The sequence below is a fragment of the Mus musculus genome, chromosome 1 (assembly GCF_000001635.26).
Source record: "Mus musculus strain C57BL/6J chromosome 1, GRCm38.p6 C57BL/6J".
NCBI classification, from domain to species: Eukaryota; Metazoa; Chordata; class Mammalia; order Rodentia; family Muridae; genus Mus; species Mus musculus.
Window position 1 is genome coordinate 152391492 of NC_000067.6, and position 26103 is coordinate 152417594.

General features: G+C 44.3%; 1 protein-coding gene and 1 pseudogene across 2 annotated transcripts in view; one reads left to right on the top strand and one right to left on the bottom strand.

Annotated features, from left to right (window-relative positions):
- The first annotated feature begins 8313 nt into the window (after positions 1-8313).
- The window catches only part of Colgalt2 (collagen beta(1-O)galactosyltransferase 2), a 110891-nt gene continuing 93101 nt past the window's right edge, over positions 8314-26103 (top strand). Inside the window, exon 1 of one of the 2 annotated variants that reach the window (XR_001784706.1) lies at positions 8314-8906. Coding sequence is in view for 1 of the 2 variants with exons in the window: in NM_177756.4 (NP_808424.3) it covers positions 8647-8906 (260 nt within the window). In the remaining variant the exon portion in view is untranslated. The remainder of the gene's footprint in view (positions 8907-26103) is intronic. The other variant, NM_177756.4, reaches the window with a different exon arrangement.
- Positions 15389-16166, bottom strand: Gm15618 (predicted gene 15618; annotated as a pseudogene).

The window sequence follows — 26103 nt, forward strand, 5'->3', positions numbered from 1 at the left end:
TCACAGCAGTACAATCCTAACTAAGACAGAAAGCTATAATATTTTCCTACCCACAGTCATGAACATATACGAGGTAATCTTCCAACAAGTACAAAATATCCAGAATAAAGCAAATGCAAGCCCTCTGATTCTTTTCACACAATTAACAGTGTAATCTACAGCCTGCATTTACAAAATCAAGATATAATAATGTATTTCGTTTTAAGGGCTATTTACATCTAGAACAAAACAACAATATAAATTTCTTAGGATAAAAATCAAACAAGATGTCTTTGAAAAATATTATTGATATTCTTAGAGGTCATTGAATAAGGTCTAAATACATGGATAGAAAGACCGTGCGGCTGGAAAGGTTCAATCTTGTAAAGAAAAAAACTTCCTTTAAGTCATCTATAGATTCTATCGATCCCAATCAAAATCCCAATAGAGATTTTTTTCCAATAGTTGATGAGCAGGTTCTGATATGTAGACATAAAGGATACAACATATCTAAGATTTTTTTATGATTAAAAAAAGCAGTAAACTGCTTATGAAAGTCTGCAGTGAACAGAATATGGTGAACTGGCAGACCATGTGTGTGTGCTACCTACCAGCACTAGAGAAACTGAAGCAGGAACAATCTGAGTTTATAGCCAGATGGAGAAATGGCACAAAGCAATGATAAATTGACAAATCTGTAGATCTAGAGAAGCATATATGCATGCTTAAATAGTAGCTGGCTTAGTAAATATGAGAAGTTATCAAAATCAATTTATATTCCCCTAAGCATTCTATCTCTGCTCTTGCTTACCGAAAGGGGGAGTAGGGAGAATGCTTGTCATGTGATCAGAGAAAGGGGGAGTAGGGAGAATGCTTGTCATGTGATCAGAGAAAGGGGGAGTAGGGAGAATGCTTGTCATGTGATCGGAGAAAGGGGGAGTAGGGAGAATGCTTGTCATGTGATCGGAGAAAGGGGGAGTAGGGAGAATGCTTGTCATGTGATCGGAGAAAGGGGGAGTAGGGAGAATGCTTGTCATGTGATCGGAGGAGCTAGAAAGCTGCAAATCCGCAGGGCAGGCTGGCAGGCTGGGAGCAAACCGAGGAAAGAGTTGATGTTATAGCCTTGAATTCAAAGGCAGTCTGGGAGCGCAACTTCTTCCTTGTTCTGGATCTTCCCATCCTCTCCCCTTGAGGCCTTTAGTAGATTGGATGAGGCTTAGCCACATAACAAAGTGAAATGTGTTTAGCTTTAGACTTAATGAATTGGATATTAATTATATTTAAAAGAAAAATAACTCACAGCAGTCTCTCTATTGTTTGGACTAAATAATAGGGCACCCTCTGACTACTCTTGCTGATACCTAAAATTAATCACAGGAAAAGGAGTTCCAAACGAAATAGAGACATAGAGTAGCCTAAAGCTCAGTCTACTGCGCATCCCTGGGAGAAGAGCCAAGCATGTGACAAGAAGGGACACAAGTGGGTGTCATGTTAGTGGCCATTATCTGTTTTCTTCAGGCAGGTGCTGAGCATACATTTAATTAATAGTGTTGACATTAATGAGGGTTTTTGGATTATATTAGCTTATAATATAGTTTGTGTTTATAAGTACTTTAGGAACACAAAGGGATGATCTCTGTAAATAAAGAGGTGTAGATACACATCTTAAATAATAGCTGGCTATGAAAACACGTCTAAACTAAGTCACAGTCCCGCAAACATCTCATTGCTAGCTATATAGTCAACACCCGTGTCTTATTAGAGTTTCATTGCCATGGAGAGACACCATGACGACACCAACTCTTATAGAGGACAACATTTAATCGGGGCTGGCTTGCAGGTTCAGAGGGTTAGTCCATTATCATCTGAAGTGAAAACTTAAGGGTTCTATGGAAAGTCAGTTGTGTTGGATGGTGTTTTGCTGTGGCAAAGACATGAAGAAGTGTTTTTCTGAAGTGGACACAGGTGCAAAGCTAAGGCTGACTCTAACAGAAACGTTTTGCTGAAGCAAACACATGTGAAAGTATGTTCTGCTAAAGCAAAAACGTGAAAGGACACAAGATGAAGGAGTCTTTGCTAACATCACACATGTATTGGTGAGTCTTACACTGTGTAGTTGAGCTCCTTTTGTCAGGACTCCGTAGAGAGAAATGCACCAAAAAACTTCTGGTGGTGTGCTGTGGCTTCTTGGTGCTTCCTCAGACTAAGGCTGATTTGCAGAGTGATGTCAGGTGACACAGACACACATGCTGAGGCAAGACACATGGAGGACCTGTGATGTTTGAAGGGTATAAATAGGACTCAATGGAGTGTCAGAGACTGAGCTAGGCTTTCTTATAGAGCTAGCTGTGCAAGGCTTGTAGGTCTTCCATCTTCACTGATCTTGGTTTCACTGAGAGAGGCACAGCAGAGAACTTCTCCTATCATTCCTGGTGGTCTCTCCTGCTGACCTGAGCTGAGGCTGAGGCCCTACTGTTCCTACTAGTTCATGCCACCATTACTGATTGGGGTCTGCTATCCTGACACTACTGAATTAGACTGCTCATGTATCCATGAAGTGTTTGTAAGTGGATCAAGCTGCCACCACTGACCTGTGAACTGAACTGCCACTTTCCTGACAACACAGATGGGCATTGCTCCAAAGACTCTTTCTAAACAGGTCCGATTCCTCTGTATCCTTTCTTTCCCACTACCTCTCATAGGTGATGTGCTAGAAGGGAGGTTAACACATTTAAGAACCATCACTAAAAATAAGCGTTGAAAAAAATTAAAGTTGCAACCGTCATGGTGGGAAGGAAGCATGATGGCCTGCAGCCAAGCATGCTGTTGGAAGAACCAAGAGTTTTGGATTATCTTGATCCAAAAACAGCAGAAGGAGGTTGTATATCACACTGGGTGTAGCTTGAGCATATATGACTCAAAGGCCGCCTCCACAGTGACACACTTCCTTCAGCAAAGTCTTGCTAATAGTCCCACTCCTATGGTTAAGCATTCAAACACATGAATATGTGGAGCCATACCTATTTAAACCAACACAATCTACTTCCAATGTGAGAATCCAACCTCTCTAAAGAAAACTAACGGGCTGGTGAGATGGCTCAGTGGGTAAGAGCACCAGACTGTTCTTCTGAAGGTCTGGAGTTCAAATCCCAGCAACCACATGGTGGCTCACAACCATCTGTAATGAGATCTGACACCCTCTTCTGTTGTGTCTGAAGACAGCTACAGTGTACTTACATATAATAAAAAAAAAAAGAAAAAAGAAAAGAAAACTAACTATACATATACACTAAATACATGAAAATTGAAAGTATGATATTAAGATTATTCTGGGGACTGGAGAGATGGCTTTGTAAGTAAAATGCCTGCTGTCAAAGTGTGAGGACCTGAGTCTGGGTCCATGTGAAAGCTGGCAGAGCATGGCATATCTGTAATGCCAGTGATGGGGGACTGGAAGTCTTGCTGGAAAGTCACTAGAGTGAACGGTAGTGATTTGTATAGTAAAGCCTTTATGTATGGCTTTAAATGAAATGTATAGTGAAGTCTTTGTGTCTGGTATTAAGTGAAGTGTCTCAGCAAAGCCTTTGCCATGTTTGGGTCAGTTAGTAGAGGTTGGGAAATTGTTTTGAGACTTATTGAACCTTGAAGAAATGTTGCCTTTCTAGAGTATCTGTACTTGGTGCTATGTGAAAGCCTGCAGCTGCACTAGTCTTGGTCCCAAGACAGTCCTCGCAAACTTGGAGTTCTTACTTTTGATTATGGCTAGTCATGGTCAAAAGGGGCTGAGATTTACATGGGTTGTCTGCTCTCAAGGGCAGCAAGGGCAAGATAACTTTGGTAGTTGGAACCTTTCCCAGCCCCAATTAATCTTGTATAATGTTTGAATTAAGAAACTGGAGTGAGCTAGCTGGGTGTCAGTCTTTTCCAAGAAGGTTGAACTTTCTGCTCCTTCAGAAAACGAAGGCTTAGCATCTTGATGAGCTTCTCGCTCTACTACAGCGCCAACAACAAACATCAATCAGTAGTGGACTCCATGTTCTGTAGATAGCAACTGAAAGAAACAGCTGCTGTCAATCTCTGGCCTCCACAGTCATTGGGAAAAAAAAAAGAGCTCAGATAAACTGTTAAGGTAACAGAAGGAAATAAGAATGTAATATGGCTTCTTAGTTTTAACTCACTTGGTTTGTAGTATGATTAACAAATGATATATGTTAAACCAACTTGGTAAGGGGATCTTAGTTTTGGAAGTTGAGTAGACATTGCTTGGGAGAGAAAAAAAGGAGAGATAACACCTCTGAGAAACCCTTCTAAAAGGTAACCCATCCCTACCACCCCTGTAGAAATAACCTTGCCTTCCTCAGTTGTTGCTGGAACATACTTCTGCCTCAGTGCTTCTAATAGATGTTTCACTCAGTATCTTCTGCAAGTGGGTGAGTCTCTGAGAGTAAGGATAGTTCCTGAGGAAGATGGAGGGAAAGGAAGCAGATTTTAACCCATTGCTTATCAAAGTATAAACACTACAGAAAAGGGTTAGGGCAAGAGACCCAGATTCAAAGAGTAAAATTGCCCTGCAGACTACATGGACCAGGTAAAAGGAAAAGAATATGGAAGTAACTAAAATGAAAGTTGGTACCAGGAGTAGGGTATTGCTTTGCTAGGCTTGACCATGCTGTTTGTTGGAGGAATATGGAAGGCTTTGGAGCTTTAGATTGGAAAAGCAATTGAACACTTTAAACAGGGCTTACTGGGCCATCCCAGTGGAATGTGACAGATGCTGAGAGCAACATAAATTATGATGACCTGGCTCAAGATATTTCAGAGGGAAAAAAATATTAGTATGTGGCCTAGAGACCATTCTTGTGATACTTTGGCAAAGAAAGTGGATGATTTTTGCCCTTGTCCAAAAAAAATCTGCCTGAGATCAAATTGAAGTGTTTGGATTGATGGCATTGACAGAGATTTCAAGACACCTTAGTATTGACTGTGTTGTGCGGTTATTAGTGGTAAATTTTATGCAAATCTATAATGTAAAGAGGCAATCTTGACCCGTCCAGCAGGTCCAGTTATTCGAGGTCTCAAGGGGACCTTCTCCTAAGAACCAAATGGGGGGATAGAGAGAGAGAGACAAGGACCAAGTGCAAGAACGACACGGAAATATTCTGAGTGGCATCAAGGTCCCAACTGTATTCAGCAAGGCTCAAGGCTTAAATGCACAAGCAAAAGGGGAAGTACTTCTCAGCAGGAGGAATGGGGCAGCGGAAATGCACCTCAGCAGGAGGGATGGGGCAGCAGAAAAAGAGGAAGCACTTCTCAGCAGGAGGGATGGGGCAGCAGAATTTTTTCTTTTGGCGACTACAAGGGGAAACAGGAACTTGGTGGTATCAAGGTACATCTTGAGGTCAGGACATCCAGCGGCGCTGACTTCTCAGAGCAGTGCGTCGGTGGCCCGCTTTTGACCCCCTTTTCTTCGGGGGGGGGGGCGGAGAGGCCCAATTCAGAGATCAAGAGTTGTCTTAATAGCTCCCAACACAATCTGAGAAAGGAAAATATAAAATGTAAAATCTGAAGAACAAAGGGCATCAGGAAATGAAGTCCCAGTGCTCAAGGAGATAAATCTAAAGAAAAGCCTGATTCTTCATGGAATAAAGGGAGCTGTGACCTCAGGGTGAGACCCCACCCAGATAATCTTCCAACTTGTGAAAATGAATTGAAGAAAAGCTTAAGCAGTGAAGGAAGCCACCAAGAAGAGAAAGCTAATATAATTGTAATTTTACAAGGGGCCAAGTTCCAGCCCCATCAAGCAGCTTAACCTGGCAACGTTGGTCATATCAGTTTTTTGGCTTTAGAGCCAAGAATAGAAGAAAGGGTTTGTGGAATCTTCCTCCATGGCTGAGGAAAGCTTCTGAGGCCAGGGGTGTGTCAGGGATGTCCCTGCATGGAGGCCCAGACAGTGTGTAAATCTGTGATTGGGGATCCAAAGATGCGGGAGATGTCAGAGTTATGAGATGCCTGCCAGGGAGGGCTGCAGGATGGGGGAGAAACCAGGCCAAGAGAGAGAAGAATGTTTCAGTCAACAAAGCTATAAGAGTTTGGAGATTTGAAGAGCGCTTTGATATCAGACGTGGAGAGGCAGAATTTGGAGTTTGTTCCGCTGGTTTTAGGTCTTGTTCTGGTCCAATATTTCTTCATTATGTTCTGTGTGTGTGTGTGTGTGTGTGTGTATGTGTTTCTGTATGTTGGAAGTATGTGATCTGCTTTTTTTATTTTGATTTTGCATGGTGCTACAAGTAAGAGAGTGCCTCAAGTCTCAGAAAAGATTTCTAACTTTGCACTTTTAAATGCTGTTGAGATTGTAAAAGACTGTGGGGGCTTCTGAGGTTGGACTAAATGCATATTGCCTTATGATGAGGCATCAAGTCTATGGGAGACAGGGAGTGGAATTCAGTTGTTTAAATAAGAATGGTCCTCATAAACCAATATATTTAAATACTTAGTCACCAGGAAATGGAACTGTTTAAAAGGAACAGAAGGACTGGGAGGTGTGGCTTTGTTGGACGAAGTGTGTCCCTGGGGATGAGCCGAGCTCTCTTTCTCTGCCTGTGGATTAGGGTATAGCTCTCAGTTGCTTCTCCAGCATCATCTGGTGCCTGCTACCATGCTCCCACGGTGATGATATTAATTAAACCTCTGAAACTGTAAGCAAGGCCCCTGTAAATAATTAAATGTTTTCTTCTGTAAGTATTGTGTTGGTTGTAATGTCTCTGTACAGCAACTAAGAGAGGAAGGAACTTGTAAACAAGCAGAACTTGAAGAAGTCAAGGAGTGGAGCTTACATGACAGAGGCCTGGAAAGCTGACAAAAAAAAAAAAAAAAAGATCTCACTACTTTTGTAAATACCAAAGTCTCTGTGGACTTTGCCAGAATATTTCCAGGGGAAAGAACTGGACGAAGTCACCTTTTGCTATGACAGGAGCAAAGGGAGATTAAGAAAGAGAGGAAGGCAGTATTGACTCCTTTCATGGAGCTTGACCAACAGAGTGTCACTAGGAGACAAAGGTTGTTAATTTTGTTTCAGAAGCAGGGTTTTACATAGCCCAGGTTACATGACATTGTGACATGTAGGTAGCTAAGGTTACCTTGAACCCCTGATTCCTGTCTCTACCTCCTTAGTGTTGGAATGGGGAGCCTGGCCACAATGTCTACTGATGCTTATAAAAAGTGTTTGTTTGTTTGAAGGACGTGAGAATGGTCTAAGTTTTAGGATGAGAGAAGAGAGTTGCTACAAATGGACCAGTTGAAGGTTTGGAGAGCAGAGAAGAGCAAGTTGAGGCCTTCCAACAGTTATGGAGAAGGGACAACACAGTAAAAGACAGTGTGTCAGAGCTGGGGCTGGTTGGCCTGGCAGTGAAGGTCATGAACTTGCAGGGCCCCTAGTTCAGCCTGCACACAGGGTAAAGGCTGTGGATTTCATGCCACAGTTTACTCTGGTCCCTGTGTTATCTTCAAAGTAAATAACCTCTAGCTGAGTATTCCAGCTGCTTAAACATTTTGTCAAATGATTGTGTTTTGTGTTCTACCTTGGCCCTGTCTTCTGGCCTTCATTCTCTCTCTTCTCTTTGACTTGTGCTGATCTTCCCACTCTTTGTCAGTTTGCGTGATTAAGGGGGGGGGGGGGGCATGTGAATCTTCCTTTTCATCTCCTCACTTAGGAAGGTGCTCCTTGGACTTGAGAGATAAAGTTCTTACTGCAACCTTTCTTGGGAAGAAAAAAAGAAAGGAGAGAGAGAGAGAGGGAGAGGGAGAGGGAGGGAGGGAGGGAGGGAGGTAGAGAGAGAGAGAGAGAGAGAGAGAGAGAGAGAGAGAGAGGAAGGGAGGGAGGGAGAAAGAAAAGACAAGAAGAGAAGAGAAGAGAAGAGAAAAGAAAGAAAAGAAAAGAAAAGAAAAGAAAAGAAAAGAAAAGAAAAGAAAAGAAAAGAAAAGAAAAGAAAAGAAAAGAGGCTCCAGAAGAGTGATCCATTCGGAGCTATTATTTTCAGGGTTCTGATTTGAGGTCTAAAATTCTCCAAGTCTTCAATTTTTCAGAAGTTGTATGTCTATGGAATACAAGCATTCTGCCTCTGTAGATGTTATAACATTGTTTCTCACAGTCCTGGGTGGTTGAGGAGACCTCCAGTTTTAGAACTCTAATCTGTCAATAGGTGCATTATAAAGCCCTGGATACATCGCGTCACTGTGAAGAACTTCAGACTGCGGTTAGAAAAAGCAGAATAAATTTTCTTGGGGTTGTACCGTTATGTATACACACACACACACACACACACACACACACACACACACACACACACACTCTCCCATTGGCAGACAGGGCCACACCTCACAGCTCTGGAGGAAGCCGCAGACCTCAGCTGTACAAGCGCAGCCTGGACTAGGGGAACTTTCCCTGGAACTCGGGAAGATCAGCCTCCCGGAGTCGACCTGTCTGCAGGGCGGAGCGCGGGGCAAGCGCGGGTGGCAGGGAGTCGGTGCACAGGGGACTCAGGTCAAGGCTGGTCGGCGGCGGGTCCTGCGAGCCTCAGAAATCAGTGCCGGTGCACGCTCCCGCCGTCCCGGGGCAGCCGCATCCCCGGCGCCGCTGGCAGCATCGCCGCCTCCCGCCGGCTACGGAACATGGCTGCGCGCCTCGCCACTGTCGCCTGCGCGCTGTTCCTGCTGTCCTCCGCCCTGCTCCGCCTCGGCTGCCGGGCGCGCTTCGCCGCCGAGCCCGACTCGGATGAGGACGGAGAGGAAACGGTGGCGTTCCCCGAGTCGCCCCCGCAGAAACCCACGGTGTTCGTGGTCGTTCTCGCCCGCAACGCTGCGCATACGCTGCCTTACTTCCTCGGCTGCCTGGAACGGCTGGACTACCCCAAGAGCAGGATGGCTATCTGGTGAGCGGGTAGGGGTCCTGGGCCACCGCGGGGAAGATGAGGGCAGCTTGCTGCGCACACTCCCTTGCTGCCCGCGTGGGTCCTGGACTGAGAGAGTGGTGGGGCCGGGAGGGAGATGAGAAAACCTATGGACGAGAATCTGGAGACCTTGACTTTCCTCATCCCCCTCCTCTTCCTGGTTTCTACTGGGAGAGAGTGTCTTCTCCAGATGCGAGACACAGAACTTAATTAACTAAGGCAGGAAAGGGGTCCACAGAGACTTGGGAGATGGAGAGTGAGTCACCCGGACTTGCAGGTGCTAGGAGTCTGCTCTCTGAGTAACTCGGCTTCTGGTCCTCCCCTGGGTTATCTGAACTCAGGGATGGAGATTTTGAAACTTTGTTTGGAGTCTTTCCAATCACACCACACTGTGGGCTGGTCTTTTCTTGGGAGCTCCAGAAGGTCCCTGCCTGTTCAGCCTCCTGAGACACGTTCCCACTGCAGATGCAAACTGTACTGAGGTGCCCTAGGGTCTATGATGGGCCATTGGAGCCATCATTGGGAGGATAAACAGTCAAGTTTTGTCTTCAGGCTAAAGAATTCTATGCTTGGTCCCTTTGTGTTTGCTGTGGATCAGGACAGGGAATCAATGGAAGTCTGTCCCTTCCTCCCGTAGACCTCAGTCCATCCAGTTCCACACCTTTAAATCCAAGCATTCGTGGTGGAGTCGGGCAGGCAAGCTCTAGATGGTCTGCAGAGAAAGTAAAATCTGGCCAGGGAAGACAAGCTGTCCGATTGTTAGGCAATCCTCCCTTATTCCTGAGATTAAAAGCTAGAGCCATCCTGGAATGTTTTTTGAAAGGAGCTATCCCCAGACAAGACATATCCTAAAGCAGAGGTGGGGAGAGAGGAGGCAGGGAGCTAATTGGCAGCCTAACAGTGCCTGGTAGCAGAGGTACTGAGGCGCGAAAGCAAACAAGAGGCACAGTACAGCTCTGTGGGCTCACTGCTTCCCTATACACCCTGCCATACGTGACTGCTCCCACGGAGAAGAGCATGTTATGTGCAAAGAAAGTGGGAACGTTGGTAAGCCAGATTTGCGCTCTGTGTGTGTGTGTGTGTGTGTGTGTGTGTGTTTTAACCATTTCCATGCCAGAAGCATTTCAAATCTCAAGTTTCGTCTCGCTTTCTTTGCAAAAGAAATCGTCTACATATGGTTTTGGTTTTTATGTGCTATATAAGTTCTCAAACCTTACAGTATTTACCATGAGGAGTTAGGAGAAGGAAAAGCGAGTACTGAGACTCACTTAAGGCTACAGAATTAATAAATGGTATATTGACAAAAGCAACTCAAGGAAAGGAAGTTCGAGGGTATAGTTCACCATGGTGAGAAAGGCTTGGTTGCAGAAGTGTGAGATCGCTGGTGCCATTGAAACAACAGGCAGACTGCAGAGAGATAGATGGTGATCCACTTGCTGTCTCTGGTTTAGCCCAGGACCCCTAGCCATGGAACAGTGCCGCCTACAGTCTGGGTAGGTCTCACTTCCCTGCTGGGAGCAACTTCATAGCCACACCCAGAAGTATCTTTCCTTGGTGATTTAAAACCCAATGCAATCCAGGTAACAATGAAGATAGGATTACCACAAAAGATAAAACTAAAATCTTCTCAGGAGTTTGTCTACAGACTGCTTGCTCTTCAAAGGGAGGAAGGTTAGGAACAAAATATAAGCAAAACTTGCAGACATCTATAAATTACAAATTAGAATATCCGAGAATAGCATATGTGATTGGGACCACATGTTACAGAATCCATAAACATCGATTTCTCATAAGTATAAGAGAGCTGGAGTAAATGATTGTAAAATTTCTGTTTTTGTTGTTTTTGGTTTTGTTGTTGTTGTTGTTGTTGTTGTTTTGTTTTTCGAGACAGAGTTTCTCTGTATAGCCCTGGCTGTCCTGGAACTCACTTTGTAGACCAGGTTGGCCTTGAACTCAGAAATCCGCCTGCATCTGCCTCCCGAGTGCTGGGATTAAAGGTGTGCGCCACCATGCCTGGCAACTGTAAAAATTCTTACTAGCTTAAATTCTATATAGATTTTGTGATATAACTGATGTCAACAAGCAGCTGATGTCTAATCCTAAATTCCATGGGTGTTCCTGATCACATGAACCTTAGGGTGAACCTGATCACATGTTCTGCTTAGATGAGTGCCATTCTAATTCTGCATAGACTGCCGTGGCCTCTTTCCCCTTATCTTCACTTACAGTCCGTGTCACTGCACTTATCCTTTACGGCCAGTATGAGAAGGCTGAGGAAGATTCCCCACACTTGGCGAGGACAGGGACAATCTTTGCATTAGTCTCTGGGCACACTTGGTTCTCTTAGAAATCCTATATAATGCCTTAAATATCAACAGAAATTCCAGTTCTTAGGGGGCCAGAGATATGGCTCAGTGGTTAAGAGCATTTGCTGCTCTTGCAAAGGACTAGACTGCAGTTCATTTCCCAGGACCATGTCAGACAGCCACCCAAATCTCCCGGTCCAGGGTATCCAGCGCCCCATTTGGTCCTCTGCAGACACACACCCACATGTGGCCTCAGAGACACAGAGATACAGAAAAATGAATAAATCTATTTTAAAAGTCAATTTTAAAGTAGTCTCTAGAAGAGAATTTGTCTGGGAGAGTTCTAGGTTATGACGTAGACAGCGATGCAGTGGAATGTGTGGTCATGACGATCTTCTACTAGTTGCTTCCTTCTTCTTTCTTCAACCCAAGACCTACTCAGCATCCGAGATGCCAAACTTCCTTCTTCTTTCTTCAACCCAAGACCTACTCAGCATCTGAGATGCCAAACAGGATGTCTACTCTGTAACTTTAAAAAGTGGCTGTGAGCTACCAAGAGCATCTAAGCAAGCATTGCCGAGTACAGTCTGGGATGCTAGCTTTCGCCAAGTGGTGTTTCAGTAACTCGGTGCAGACTTTCTTCTCCTTCACCCTCTGTGAGGTCTGGAAGAACATGGGATAGGATTTTTTTCCTAGATCATTGAAGATCAAAACATTTCTCCCTAGCTGACAGCATCATTGAGACTGGCCATGGGTCACATGCAGACTTCCTTGCCGTGTGATTCTCTTATGGAACATTCTAGATCTGATCTGTACTACACACACACAGGTGAGAAGCAAACCAACTCTGCTTTTGGAAAATGCATTTGGGGTTGGAGAGATTGATTGAGCACAGGAAAAGTTTTGTTTCATACTACTTCATAGCAGCAAAGGGCGGGGGGAGGGGAGGGGATTCCATTCTCATGTCTGATCTCAAACTCAACACAGTCGTTGTTTTTCTTCAAGTATCACAATCTGGGATATGAAACAAGGCAGGAACTTCATCCCGTATGCTCTAAAACTCGTGTTACTGTGCTGAGGTACAGGAACCGTGAGGCCTGTGCCATGAGGCAGTGTGCTTTGATGGCTTCTCTTTAATTCACCGCTGCCCAGAACAAGCAGCCACAGCCATAGAGGGAAGTCCGACCTCTGTCCACTTTCCAAAGCTGTGGTTTGGCTAAGTAAGGCCCATGTACCAGTAGCGAGAACTGGAAAAGGGTACATTTGGCCCAAAAGAAGAAATAACTCAATCCAAAAAAAGACCTTAAGTTTATCATTTGGCTGGCCCATGGAGCTTGTGGGGAGAGTCACACAGCAGTAGCTGCTATGTGAGTGTGGACCAATCCGGGCATTTCATCTGGCAGAGGGGTGCAAAGTATTATACTCAATTGAGGACCACTTTTTATGGTGTTAAATAAATGGATAAGATGTGTTGGCACAAGTATACAGCAATGGGCTTCTGCTTGTTCTGAGGAACTAGCGTGGATATTTCGCTCCCTACTTTATCTCTGCCTTGTTTGGGGATTAGCAGGAATTTACTTCTACATTTTAATGGCCAAGCAGCAGGATTCTGGCAGAAGCTCAACTAGATACACTGATGTGAGTGTGTTTGTAAACTGTCCTAAACGGCAAAAAGTGATAGTGTTCAGCACCTGGGATGGAAATGATGTCGTAGTTTGCCAGGAGCATGGCTCGCACTGTTATCCCTTCAAAGACAAGCTCTAGCAGTTTTACAAGCATGGCTCACACTGTTATCCCTTCAAAGACAAGCTTTAGCAGTTTTACAGCGAAACGGATGCTTCTTTAGTGGCCTTCTTGATATTATTTTGTTTTCTTTTTTCTTAGTTTTCTACCACCATGGTTCATCAGAATGGGGTTAAGGTTTTTACAGATTAGAATCAAGTGGACTGAGGTTAAGGTTTTCTGGGTCACCATGGGCGTCTGTGGTGAGATGGACCTTCCTCATTTAAAAGTAACTGACATTAGGCCTTTCTCAAATAGTTAATGTACTGAGAAGTGAGGTGTATGCGCCAAGCCTTTTGCTGAAATGCTGCTAAATAAATGGGAGTACCTATCCTATTAAACTTGTTTTTTCTTCCTTAGCTTTGTATTTAAAAAATGAAATTTTGTTTTTTAGGGTTTTTAATGATTTTTTTCATTTATTAGTGTGTGCGTCTCTCTCTCTCTCTCTCTCTCTCTCTCTCTCTTTCTCTCTCTCTCTCTCTCTCTGTGTGTGTGTGTGTGTGTGTGTGTATGAGAGAGAGAGAGAGAGGACAACTTGCTGAAGTTGGTTGGTTTTTTTCCACCAAGTGGGTTCCAGGGATTGGATTCAGGCTGTTAAGCTTGGGTACAGGCACCCTTACCCTTGTGCCTTGTCATCAGGTCTCAAAATGAAGTTTTAAAAAAGCACTCTGGCCTCCATTAATGTACACTCAGTATACGGTTATCCAAAATAACATAAAATAGCAAGTAAAAATATTAATCATTTTAGCAAAAAGCTACCAGCACAACAAAACTAACATCTATAGGTCAGTATTCTTAAGGTTTTGTGTGGCGTGCTGGCTAGTCTTATGCCAACTTGACACACAAACTGAGAAAATGACTTCCTAGGATTTGGCTGTAAGGCATAGTCTTAATTAATGATTGATGGAGGAGGGCTCAGTCCATTGTGGGTGGAGCCATCCCTGGGCTGATGGTCCTGGGTTCTGTAAGAAAGCAGATTGAACAAGTCACAGGAAGCAAACCAGTAAGCAGCATCCCTCCATGGCCTCTGCATCAACTCCTGCTCCCAAGGTCCTGTCCTGACTTCCTTCAATGGTGAACAGTGATGTGGAAGTATAAGTTGAATAACCTTTTTCTCCCCAACTTGCTTTTTGTTCATGGTGTTTCATCGTAGCAATAGATACTCTAACCAAGACATGTGGTAACAGGCTTATTCCCAGTAACAAATCTAGGAAGGGCGATTACAAATTTCACTATCTCACTTCATATAAGAGGAAACTGAGGCACAGAGAATGTAAGACTAGCCCATGGTGGAGTCAGAACGTGAGCCTGTAACTGACGTACCTCAAAAAGTACACACGGTCCACTTAGGAGCAAGAAAGGTCCAACTCGTTCTCCCTTTTGCTTCTGTCCAGTTGACTCGGCTTGGGAAGAGAAGACCACCCACATCTCTTTCAAATGAGGATTGTCTCTTCTGCTTGAATGATAGCGGGGCTCCATGGTTCTCTTCCGTTGTCCTGATCATTTCGTCACTTAGCTCAGGCACTGACTAGTTACTGACCTCAGCGCTGTTTTAGAAGATTCCACAGGAACAAATAATAAATACTAAAAGGTGTGTCATGTATATGCATGAAGGTCGCTTTCTGCAACCAAAAAGAAACCTCTCACGCATGACTAGTGGCAGTAATTCAAACAGAACCTTGTATATGTTGGTTGACCATATTTTGGCTCCATTTTGCTAAAGCGTTCAGATTTTCAGCTTCTTTGGTGGGTGGTTTTAGACTTGCTTGTCTAAAATATAAGCCAGGCATAGCGCTGCACGCCTTTAATCCCCAGCGTTTGGGAGGCAGAGGCAGGGAAATTTGAGGCCAGTCTGGTTTATTTAGTGAGTTCCAGGACAGCCAGAGCTGCTATGTAAAATTTCTTTGTGATGATTGGAGAAACCTGTCAATCTTGCTTCCAACCTCCAATTTTAAATTATGATTGGATCTCAAAATGATGCACTCCTTTGAGTAAATGCTGAAGTAGCAAATGCTTGTCCTGATCCCATTGCTTCAAGGATGGCAAGCTGTCCACAGCAATACATAGGGTCCTGAAGTTGTTCCCAAATGAGTTTCATGCATGTGGACTCCAAAGCAAAGGGCAGGTAAGGAATTTACCCCAGTCGGTTGTATGGTAAATAATGTTGTGGTGGCATCATCGATCGACACTTTTAAATCCTGAGCAGGGTTGTTTTAGTGTTGTTTGTTTTATAACATGCCTGTTAGTCTGTTAGGTTTTTCAGATATTTCTCCGTGTTTTTTTTTTTGTTTTGTTTTGTTTTGTTTTTAACTAGGCAAAGAATTTTATTAACCTTTTCCAAACTTTATTCCCAGCCTTCTTCAGCCTAATTTGCCACAAAGAATGAATTAGGAATAAGCAAAGACTGAAAAGAGCGGCAGTGTCTGGGGGGCTTGGGCTTAAAAATTTATCATATCCATAATAAACAAACAAACAAACAAACAAAAAACGTTTAAAAGCAATCATGATATAAAATAGCAGCTCCTGTAACTTCTGCCAGTGTCACTTTCTTCAGAAGTTGCTTCAATACAATTTGCCTCATTCTTAGAAGCCAAATTTATCAAAATTCCCCACCAGATCTGCAACTTCGGCGGCAGCATCCTCTCCAATAGCAAGTGGTGCTTTTCTGTCCACAGACTGGGCAGAGCTTCAGCCCGTCTCCTTAAACTAGTCACAATGTCTGCACCCAGTTGGTTTGGGCTGCTAGGAAGCATTGCTGTCCACTGCTGTTGTCTCAGCGTGGCCTGAAACGGTGATGGTGTCTGCTGCCAGAGACGCCTGAACTTTAGGGTTGTTAAAACGGATCACTGCTCCTTGGTTTGTAAACATGTTCACCCCTTCAACACCAGAGAGATACTGTTTACCCCTAACTTCGTTAAGGAGAACTGCAGTTTTTTAATCGTCTGCTGTTGCTGTTTCTATGAGCAGTTCCCTTCCCACCAATGAGCACTTGTGCCTGCAGTTTGGCGAGATTTTCCCGATCGTTTCTTTCATCCTGTCGGAGTGGAAATGGGGCCCCGCGGGGAACTAAGGTTCATGCTCAGCTCAGGGGGGTCTTCGGCAGACCAGCTGAGATAAGGCGCACATATGCCGGGTCGCAAGATGGCAGCTAGAGTTCTCCGGGTCTTTATCCTTTATCCTTGCCACTCTCTGGTCATAGGCATGTGCTTCCAGCAGTCCTCCTGCTGGGCTGTCTCCTGTGGTTGTAGGAAGGAACAATGAGAGCTCTGTAACCAGGAATGCTGTCGGTTGTGCTGTGGTCCCTTCCCAACACTTAAATGTGTGCATGGGTCACTTCACTGTGTGCCACTGTCTCCACTCTGGGGAGCAGGATAGTAGGACCATTATGAGGGTTTCATGGGGTTGATAGTAGGGAACTATAAAGGTCGTTTTTACACATTACTTCACAATATGTGGCATTATACAGTAAAGTCAGAGAGAAAGCTGTTAGCCTATAATGTATTTGTTGAGCCATTCCCCAGTTACCACCTTACGAGGAGATTTCCCTGTGAGTATTTAAGCCATAGCTATAATCCATAAAGAACTATATACATGGCCTTCACAGGTTTACTCTCAAAGTGGCTTGTTATTTTGATGACATTTATGTTAACATATCAAAAATTTGTGGTTAAAAATTATACCAGGGGCTGGAGCAATGGCTCCTTGGTTAAGAGCAAGTACTGCTCTTGCAGAGGACTCAAGTTCAATTCCCTCTTACCCTCAGCCATCACTTTGGGAGGCTCCCAACTACCTGAAACTCTAGTTCCAGGGGATCTGACACCCTCTGGTCTCTGAGGGCATTGCATTCAGGTGCAACCCCCCCCCCCCACCACACACACACACACACTCTCCCCACATATGTACACATAATTTAAAGCCAAAATATCTTAAAAGGTTAATTGTTTTAGAACTCAGGTGTACTTACTTTTTTATTTTACAGCTTAAATGCTAGGCCCCCATACTAAATGCTAGGCCCCCACACTAAAACCATCAGACACTGTGTGGGAATTCGATGAGATGTAAACCTCACCTGCCAGAGGTGAGCAATGAGAGGATTTTGCATATTTGTCTAGAAGCTGTCAATGTGTGTGCATATTTTGACCCAAATATAGATGCTACCTGTACCCTGCACAAGTGTGATGCTTTGAAACCCATCTCTCTGTATCAGGGTCTTTACATACTGACAAGGCACACTTACCTGAATCCTGCATCTTTCCAGCTGTAGAATCAGAACAGTTTTATATAACCTCTATTTCAGGAGATTACTCTGAGCACCTCTCTGGTAACATCCCCTCTCTGATGACATCATCCCCCTCTCTGATGACATCACCCCCTCTCTGATGACACCATTCTTTCTCTGATGACATCACCCCCCTCTCTGGTGACATTCCCCCTGCTTTCTTGCCCTTGACTCTTTGTCCTCTAGAAAATATGGCCCTAATGGCTCTTTTTAAAATATTTTTTAAATTTTTACTAATTTATGGGTGTGAGTGTTCTGCCTGCATGTGTGCCTGTGTATCACGTGTGCCTGGTGTCCTCAGAAGCCAGAAGAGGGCATTGGAACTGAAATTACATGTGGTTGTGAGTTGCCATGTGAGTACTGGGACTCAACCTAAGCCCCTGTTAAGAGAAACCAGTGCTCTTAATCACTGAGCCATCTTTCCAGCCCTCTTATTCAGTCTTTTAAAAAGTACTTTTGTAGTTTTTTTGTAATTGTACATAAATTGTAATGTGCATCTGCAAAGCCTGTATCATTAACGTGTGAGTTTATAATGTTTTGGGAGTGAACATGTCTGTGTAATGAATACCTGACACTGCCAGGTATGCATTTCTCCGCAAGAGAGGCTAAGTAGTCTCTGTGCCGGGAACTTTGTCCAGGCCACCAAGTCCCCCACACTGCATGAGTTTGCCATAAGCCCCTGCTGTCTCTTTGACTTGCTGTTCCTGACCTCTGCTGGCATTTGGGTGCCCCCTCCTCCGGCTGGGACCCAAGTAGTAACTACTTAGCATTAGAAGGCTTGGCAAGTGGCCATCGAGTGACCTAGTGGTGAATAAATCAGGGTTCTATTACCTTCCCTTCTGTTCTTCATTCCTCTAGTGGGAAAACTGTGTTAATGTTCATAACTTTAAAAAAAACTTCTTATAGGTAATAATTGAAAATCCATGCAAAATATACACATAATGGCTAGAATTCAGTTAGTGGAACATGCTGCCATGTGAACATTGCATCTGTAGTTGGTGGCATTAGCCAAGTTTCTCACATGAACTAAACTTTAGATTTGGCTAGAAAGTACTTCTTTTCTTTTCTAGGAACACCAAATGCACAATTTTTTTTCAGACTTGAGCGATGGCCTGCTAGGGCTAAGCTCAGGGTGTAATAATAAATTCATTTTGTTGAGTCTATAAATGTTTTTATTATTATTTTAGCTGTTTGGCAAATTCAACAGGCTGACCGCTATCTCCTGCCTCGTTGAGAATTCCTTGTTTCTATAAACATATTGCAAAAATAACTTTCTCCCTCCTGTGCTTTCTGATTCATGTTTGAAGATACCTTAGGAAAGAAACATGCATTCAGGAGCGAGAATAATGTAAGTACTCACCCTAGACTCTAGGGTCCCAAATGAGGCAGAAAGCCAGAAAGACTTCTGCTAAAGGACTTTTATGAGTACTTGGGTTCAGTGACATGTTGGCTGTGTTAGAATAGGTTTCCTCTCAGGTTCAGTTACTTTAGAGTCAGCTGATGGGTATATACCAGGATGGAGAAAGGTTTCTTAAATTGAAATCTCCCCATTTGGGCTACTAGCTACCACCACCACCACCACCACCACCACCACCACCACCTCCACCAAACAGTAATAACAATAAATTAGACTGTAGCAGTGCACTTTGGACAATAGGATTTTAAGACAGTATAGGTCTCTTTCTAGTTGCTCTTTTGAGAGTGACTGTCCATGTTGGAGAGCAGGGTAGAAGACAATTGCAAGCTTCTTATTCTAGTAGGCAGCAGATAAGACAGGAACCAGAGGAATCTAGGATGAGCTATTGGTATTCTCACTGAAAGCTGCAGTGAGAAACTGCTCCTCTTTAAGGTCTTGAGAAATGCAGGACTTTCTAGACACCCAACAGTGGAAATTAAATTCTTGAGATACCTGTGAAAAATGTATTTGTAGACATTTAGGGCCCTGGCATTCCCAACAGAGTGTCTTGCTGGGCTAATAGAAGGCTTCTTTGTTTCTTGGTGGCCAGCCAGCCTTATATTCCTAGCCAAGTGGCACACACCACAGTGATTGTGGTGTAGACCTGCCAAGATAGTGGGAAATTGATGCCAAGTAGGATCTGGATTTTTCATGTCATCACTGTGCCAAGGAACAGCCAGCTTAGTGCACAGCTCTCTATGCTCCCTCTGCACACACAGGTGGAGCGGAGAGCACCCGGGCAGCCAGAACGTGCCTTGTTCTGGGTGAGTTTTGTGGAGCTGACATGGGAGGTTTGAAACAGCTAGCACTGAAAATATTTAGTAAACGATCGCTCTCCTCTCCAGTCTTCCTTGGTCTTACTAGATTTTAAACTTTACTAAGCACACTAATTTCCATGACGTCTATCAAGGAACTAGGAAGACAAGTGCAAGCCTGCCCCCAAATTAGTATAAGAGAAGGATTAATAAAAACCAGAGCAGAAATAAATGAAAGGAAAAAAAGGTCCAAAAGTTCAATGAAAAAAAAAAAGCTACTTTACCTATGCAACTGATGAACTTTTAGCTAGAGTAGTATATATGGAGTTTATATATTCTATAGATTCTAATAAATAAAATCAGAGATGAATAAAAGGGAGAAATATCAATGGCACTCTACAAATACAAAGACCATTAGAGATTACTATGAACAAGAACAGGTCAATTAGTGTACAGTCCTTCTCTAACGGTGGCTGGGCTTTCTCCAAATATGTTTGCAGACAGTACTACAGATGGTTGGCCCTTTGTATATGGCTCGTGCATTGCACTCAGTATAAAAAGGCAGTTCTTCAAGCCTTTTCAGTTTGCATTATTAAGAATTTAGTTTTATAGAAAAACGATCTTTATTGGTGGACATCATTAGAGCAGAGGGAGATGAAACTAGCAGTTGCTTCTAATTACACACAGTATTCACTTGTGTTATATTGGTTCCCATTTTCCTTGACTTGGTTGTCTGATGCTTGTATTTCATTTCTTCTCCCCCTCTTCCTCCTCTTCCTCCTTCTTCTTCTTCCTTCTCCTCTTCTTCTTCCACTTCCCCCTTTCTCCCTTCTCTCCCTCTCCTTTTTCCTCCCCTCCCTTGTGTGTGTGTGTGTGTGTGTGTGTGTGTGTGTGTGTGTGTGTGTATTAGTGCATGTAATATAGAGGCCAAAGAAGGATATCTCTTTTTTTATTTAATTTTTACTTAACTGTACATCCTGCTCACTCCCCCCTCCTGGTCATCCCCTCCCTCCTACATTCCTTCCCCCATCTCTCTCTCCCCTTCTCTGCTAAACAGGTAGTCCCCCCCTTGCACCCCATCTACCCTGGCACTTCAAGTCTCCATGAGGCTAGGCTCATCCTTACCCACTGAAAACATATCCCACATATAGGCAACAGCTTTTGGGATAGCTTCCATTCTAGTTGTTCAGGACCCACCTGAAAACCAAGCTGCACATCTGCTACATATGTGCAGGAAGGCCTAGGTTCAGCCTCTGTGTGTTCAAAGAAGAATATCTAATGTTCTCTGTTCTGCTACATTATTCTCTGTCTTAGTCCCCTGAGACAGGGTCTCTCTCTGACCCTGGAACTTAGATCGATAACCAAGGGATCCGCCTGTCCCCATCAGCTAACATTGGACTTACAGGTGCGTGTGACACACTGGGCTTTATGTGGGTGCTGAGGATCAGAACCCAAGTCCTAATGCTTGGGCAGAAAGCACTCTTATCCACTGAACCCCTCCTACTCCTTCCCTCCTGTGAAACATACCTTTCTGTAAGACAAAGCCACACACTGTAAATAGCCTATGGTATTTTGTAACTAATTCTGTAGGCACACACTGGCCTTGAACTTGGGGTAATCCTCCCACCTCAGCCTCCACAAGCTGGGATTACTGGCACAAGCTATTATACCCAGCTAAATAGTCCTATATTTGATTTCCTTTTCTTCTCATGTCACTAAAACCTTCTTCTCTTATTTGTGACTAATAAAGTTGGACTCTTTTCAACACCTGGCAATTCAGCTGTTAATTACATGATATTACAAGTTTCCCAAGCCTATGTCCTCAGTCATAATGAACTTAATATTTACTTTTTGGACAATCATATTGTTCTAGACTTCTATACAAAAGACTGCTTTGGGTTTGTCACTGATACATTTGATAAGAAGCCAATACAGTGGCATTATTACAGTCACAAGTGCAGCTGCCTCCTATGGGCAGTAATGACTTGGCTGCGAATCTTTACTATTTCACACCCAGTTTTCTCGTATTATTTCAAAAGAAAATATCCATAGCAAAGATTCATAAGTGCGTGCATTTATTTTTGTTTTTAAACCTTTTTTTTTTCTTTTCCAGAACATGAGCTGCATTCTATAACTGAATATGCAGCACTAAAGAAACAGTAATCATTGAGGGGTGGAGTTAAGGGAGGTGAATGGATCCCTGCCTCCAAAAGCAGCTCCATTCTTTGCCCATTCCCCCCCACCCCACCCCCCGGCAATGGGCATTCAATTTGTTAATTGCATTGTCTTGTGAAAGGTCCAAGGTACATTGCTCTGTGTCACTTTGCATAAGTAACTCACTCCCTGTGCACCTCAGTTTCCTGTCTAGTACTGTGATGGTTTGCATATGCGTGGCCAAGGGAGTGGTACTGTTAGAAGGTATGGCTCTGTTGGAGTAGGTGTGTCACTGTGGGTGGGGGTTTTAAGACCCTCATTCTAGCTGCCTGGAAGCCAGTATTCTGCTAGCAGCCTTCAGATGAAGATGTAGAACTCTTAGCTCCTCCTGCACCATGCCTGCCTGTATGTTATTGCGTCCCACTCGACCGGCAAGAAAGACGCAACAAACCGGAATCTTCCGTGGCAAAAGCTTTATTGCTTACTTCTTCAGGAAGACCCCGAACGGGGAAAATGGCACCGTTTTTATAGCCCGCAGCGTGACGTTTCAGCACCTGATATGGCGTGACAGCTCCTGATTCATTGCTCGCCCATCACCCCACTATTACACCCCGAGAATGGGAGTGACTAGGAGTGAGTTCACTCTTGCACCTGCATACAAGGCTTGTTTACTAGTTAGGCACAGTGGAGGCCAGCGCCATCTTATAATGGCGATTGCTCGCGGCACGGCTCTCCACAGTATGTTGTCATATTCTCACCTTGATGGTAATGGACTGAACCTCTGAACCTATAAGCCAGCCCCAATTAAATGTTGTCCTTATAAGAGTTGCCTTGGTCATGGTGTCTGTTCACAGCAATAAAACCCTAACTAAGACAAATACTGTAAGAAAAATGTCCTAGAGTGTGGCTCTCAAATGGGACTAATTATCAGAATCATTTGAAGAGGTCCTAAGGACAGACCCAGGCCAGGGCTGAGGGAGTAGGGCCAGGACAACTGACGAATTTTGTAAACTTCCCAGGGGATCTCAATGTGCAGTTAAGATTGAAAACCTCTGGGCCAGATGTTCTTGGCATCCTTTTAAAATTTGAAATTGTTCTCCCACCCCCTTAATGAGAATGATAATGCCTGAGAAGTTTCTTGAATCATAAATGCATAAGTGACTCTTCAGGGATCCTTAGTCAAACTTTAAATCTTTTTGAGAGTAGCCTCAAAATGTTGGATTTGGTTAGGAGACCATGGTATTCCATCCCACTGTCTACTGCTACAGAGACTCTCCCCTGACAGCTGTTGTTGTCTCCTTTGGATGGAATGTGTTCCCGATGACTGTGGAGGAATGTGGCAACCTGACAACCAACCTTGCGGAGGCACGTTTGGCAATTCCTCTTGGAGCGTTCTGTGCACCAGGTGTAGAAGCAGCTTCAGGCCAGGACTTTCTTCCTTGGCGTGGACGGCTGCCCCTTGGCCAGGGGATCCGCATGCAGCCCGGCTTCCCAAGCACATCCAGCAGGCTCTGACCAGCCCAGGCTCCCTTCCGACTCTGGGAATTTGGTACTTCGCCCAGCTTTGCTTTGGGTTTTCTGTTTCAGACTGATGCAGGGCCTCTAATCATCCCTGGGTATTGAATTGCTGATGTTACTTTTAATGGCTTTGGAGTTTCTGGATTTGCATAAACAGTACTGCCTTTGTCCTGTGGTCTTGACACAGCTTCAAAGCATTGGCCAGGCCTGAAAGCCACAGTGGATCCTCAGTATTTTAGGATCAGGTTGCAACAGTGTCCGTGTCCGCAGGTGACTGATGGTGACAGCTCTGCTCCTGGCTGGGTGTTCTGTCCATCAAAGACTAGATACAGATACGGCTCTGCTAAGTTATCTTCCGAATCTCAACAGAGTTTTCACGAAATCTATGCAAAGAGTGCTTAACGGAAAAGGAACTGCTGGCTGGCATTTGATCTGAGGAGAGGAGGAACGTGCCTCAGTCCGGGTCCCTGAGGGAAATATGAGGTGGCTCAGTCCCCTCTATAGATATGCCTCTGGAATGCATTTTGTGAGGACCAAGCCTCATTTTTGCCATGTGTTCATATACATAAAAGAAGCGCCCAACTCCTCCATGGTGCTCAAGGAATCCTTAGTTTAGAATGTAATGAGGCCTGTCTCTTACCAGATTCTTTAGTTCAGTCATATGATCCACCTTGTCTGTGCTTCCCAGTGATGTGCAGTTAAACCACTGGGTCTGATATTTATTCTTAGTAGTAGTAGTCAATTGTGTTCATTTACAATTTTCTTATGTGTACACTATACATTTTGGTTCCCCTCTCCCATTTCTTTCCTACCCCAGAGCTCCCTCCTCTTTGTAAATCTCTCTCCCTTAGTTACCAGCATGGATGGTGTTTACTATCCAGAATTCAATCAGAGTCTTCTGCATTTGGGACTGTCAAAGCTCAGTGGTCTCCAGTGGGTCCAGAGCTTCCCCTTCTCTAAGAATCCACAGATCAGCAGGATATGTGACAGAGCCTGGTGCATCCCTTCCTCCTGCTAACTGACCATCAGGATGGCCCCGCTTCTGTAGACCCAGTACCAGTGCGCACATCTGCCTTGACTTCCTAGTTGCCACGCGCATGTTCAGAAGATGGCCTCTCGCAGCAGTCCCTCTCCCCACCCTCTGGTTTTTATAAGCCGGTCTAATCTATATTTCAGTTCTGACAGAGAGTGAGAGGCACTCTGAAACACTCTGTCTGAGGGCCCTCAGCTCTGGTCTCGTTGAATTTCCTGAGTGCTATCTCCTTCCATCATCTCTGCCCTGCATCTGCTGTGCTTTGAGGTTTCCCACTGTGCTTTGCCTTGCTTTGGCAGGCTACAAGCACCTCTGTTTCTGTAGTTCCACCATCCAGACCCTAACTACAAAATTCCTCACCCCCTTGTCATGTTACTTGAGATGACATATTGAACTCCACCCAACTTTGTGTCATATTTTTTTTTGTCTGGACAAGGTCTCACTACATAGCCTTGGCTGGTTTGGAACTTGCTATATATACCAGGCTAGCCTTGAACTCAGAGATCTGCTTGCCCCTGCCTCCCAAGTCCTGGAATTTAAGGCACACACTATCATGCCCGTTTTATTTGCACTTGCATTTGAATTCCGTCCTAGTTTGGAGTTATCCCTATCTCGGCTCCCCCTTGCCTCAACTGATCATTCATATCTGTGTTGGAAAAGGGGGTGTTTAGCCTTTTAACACAAGTGAAATGCAGCTTTTATCAACAGCGGCAGCAAAAGCCAGAGCTCTGAAGAGAAGAAACACAGTGTGGAGAATGTTGTGAGAACAGCCTGCTCCCGAGCTGACAACTGGGGAAGCCATTGCAGCAGCACTAGGGATAACACACGTGCTTCGTGAGTGGACACGATGCAGATGTCCCGTTATAGTTGACAGTTTTTATTGCAAACAAAATAAGCAAGCAGAACTGGTCTCTAGAATGGTCCCTCTTTCACTGTGGTAAAGATATAAATGGAGGTGTGACATCTGCAGTTGTGACGGGAAACAGTTTGTGTGCTTGTTCTCTGTGAAGACTGCTGGTCAGCCCTGCAGGCCAGTGTACTCTGCTCAGTCCACTCCGTGGTGAGGGAAGTAGCTTTTTTATGAGATATACGGGTTAGAGAAGTGGCTCTCAACCTGTGGGCCACGACCCATTTGAGGGGGTGAATGATAATCCCCCCTTTCACGGGGATTGCTTACTATCATCCGATAACACATGACAACTCATCACTATTGCAAAATTACAGATATGAAGTAGCAACGGAAATAATTTTATGGTTGGGGGCCACCACACCATGAGGGACTGTAATAAAGGGTCACAGCATTGGAAGGTTGAGAACCACTGGGTGAGAAGACCCAGGTCCAGTCCCAAGAGGCTAATGAGCCATGGGAGAAGGTTTTACTTTACTCTGCTGCCATTACCTGGCCTGTGGGTTGGAGAGGTGGCTCAGTGGTTAAGAGCACTGACTGCTCTTCTGAAGCTCCCGAGTTCAAACCCCAGCAACCACATGGTGGCTCACAACCATCTGTAATAAGATCCGACACCCTCTTCTGCTGTGTCTGAAGACAGCTACAGTGTACTTACATATAATAAATAAATAAATCTTTACAAAAAACCAAACCAAACCAAAACAAAACAAACCAAAACAAAACAAAACTAAACTAAAACCCGGCCTGTGTCTCACTCTTCTGAGGCCAAAGTAGGAACACTATGAAGGGTCACTGTGACATGAAGCTGGGTAAGGCTGTCTTCCTTGCCAATGCCTGACTGTTAGGAACCGAAGAAAGTCAGAAGAAAGATATGGGAGTCCCTACCTTCTGATTCTGAGCCTCTATCCTGCAAGAGAAGGCAAAGAAAGAAGGAAAAGAATATTCTTTTTTTCAGGGTGTTCTCATTGGTGACCCTAACTTACCTGCGT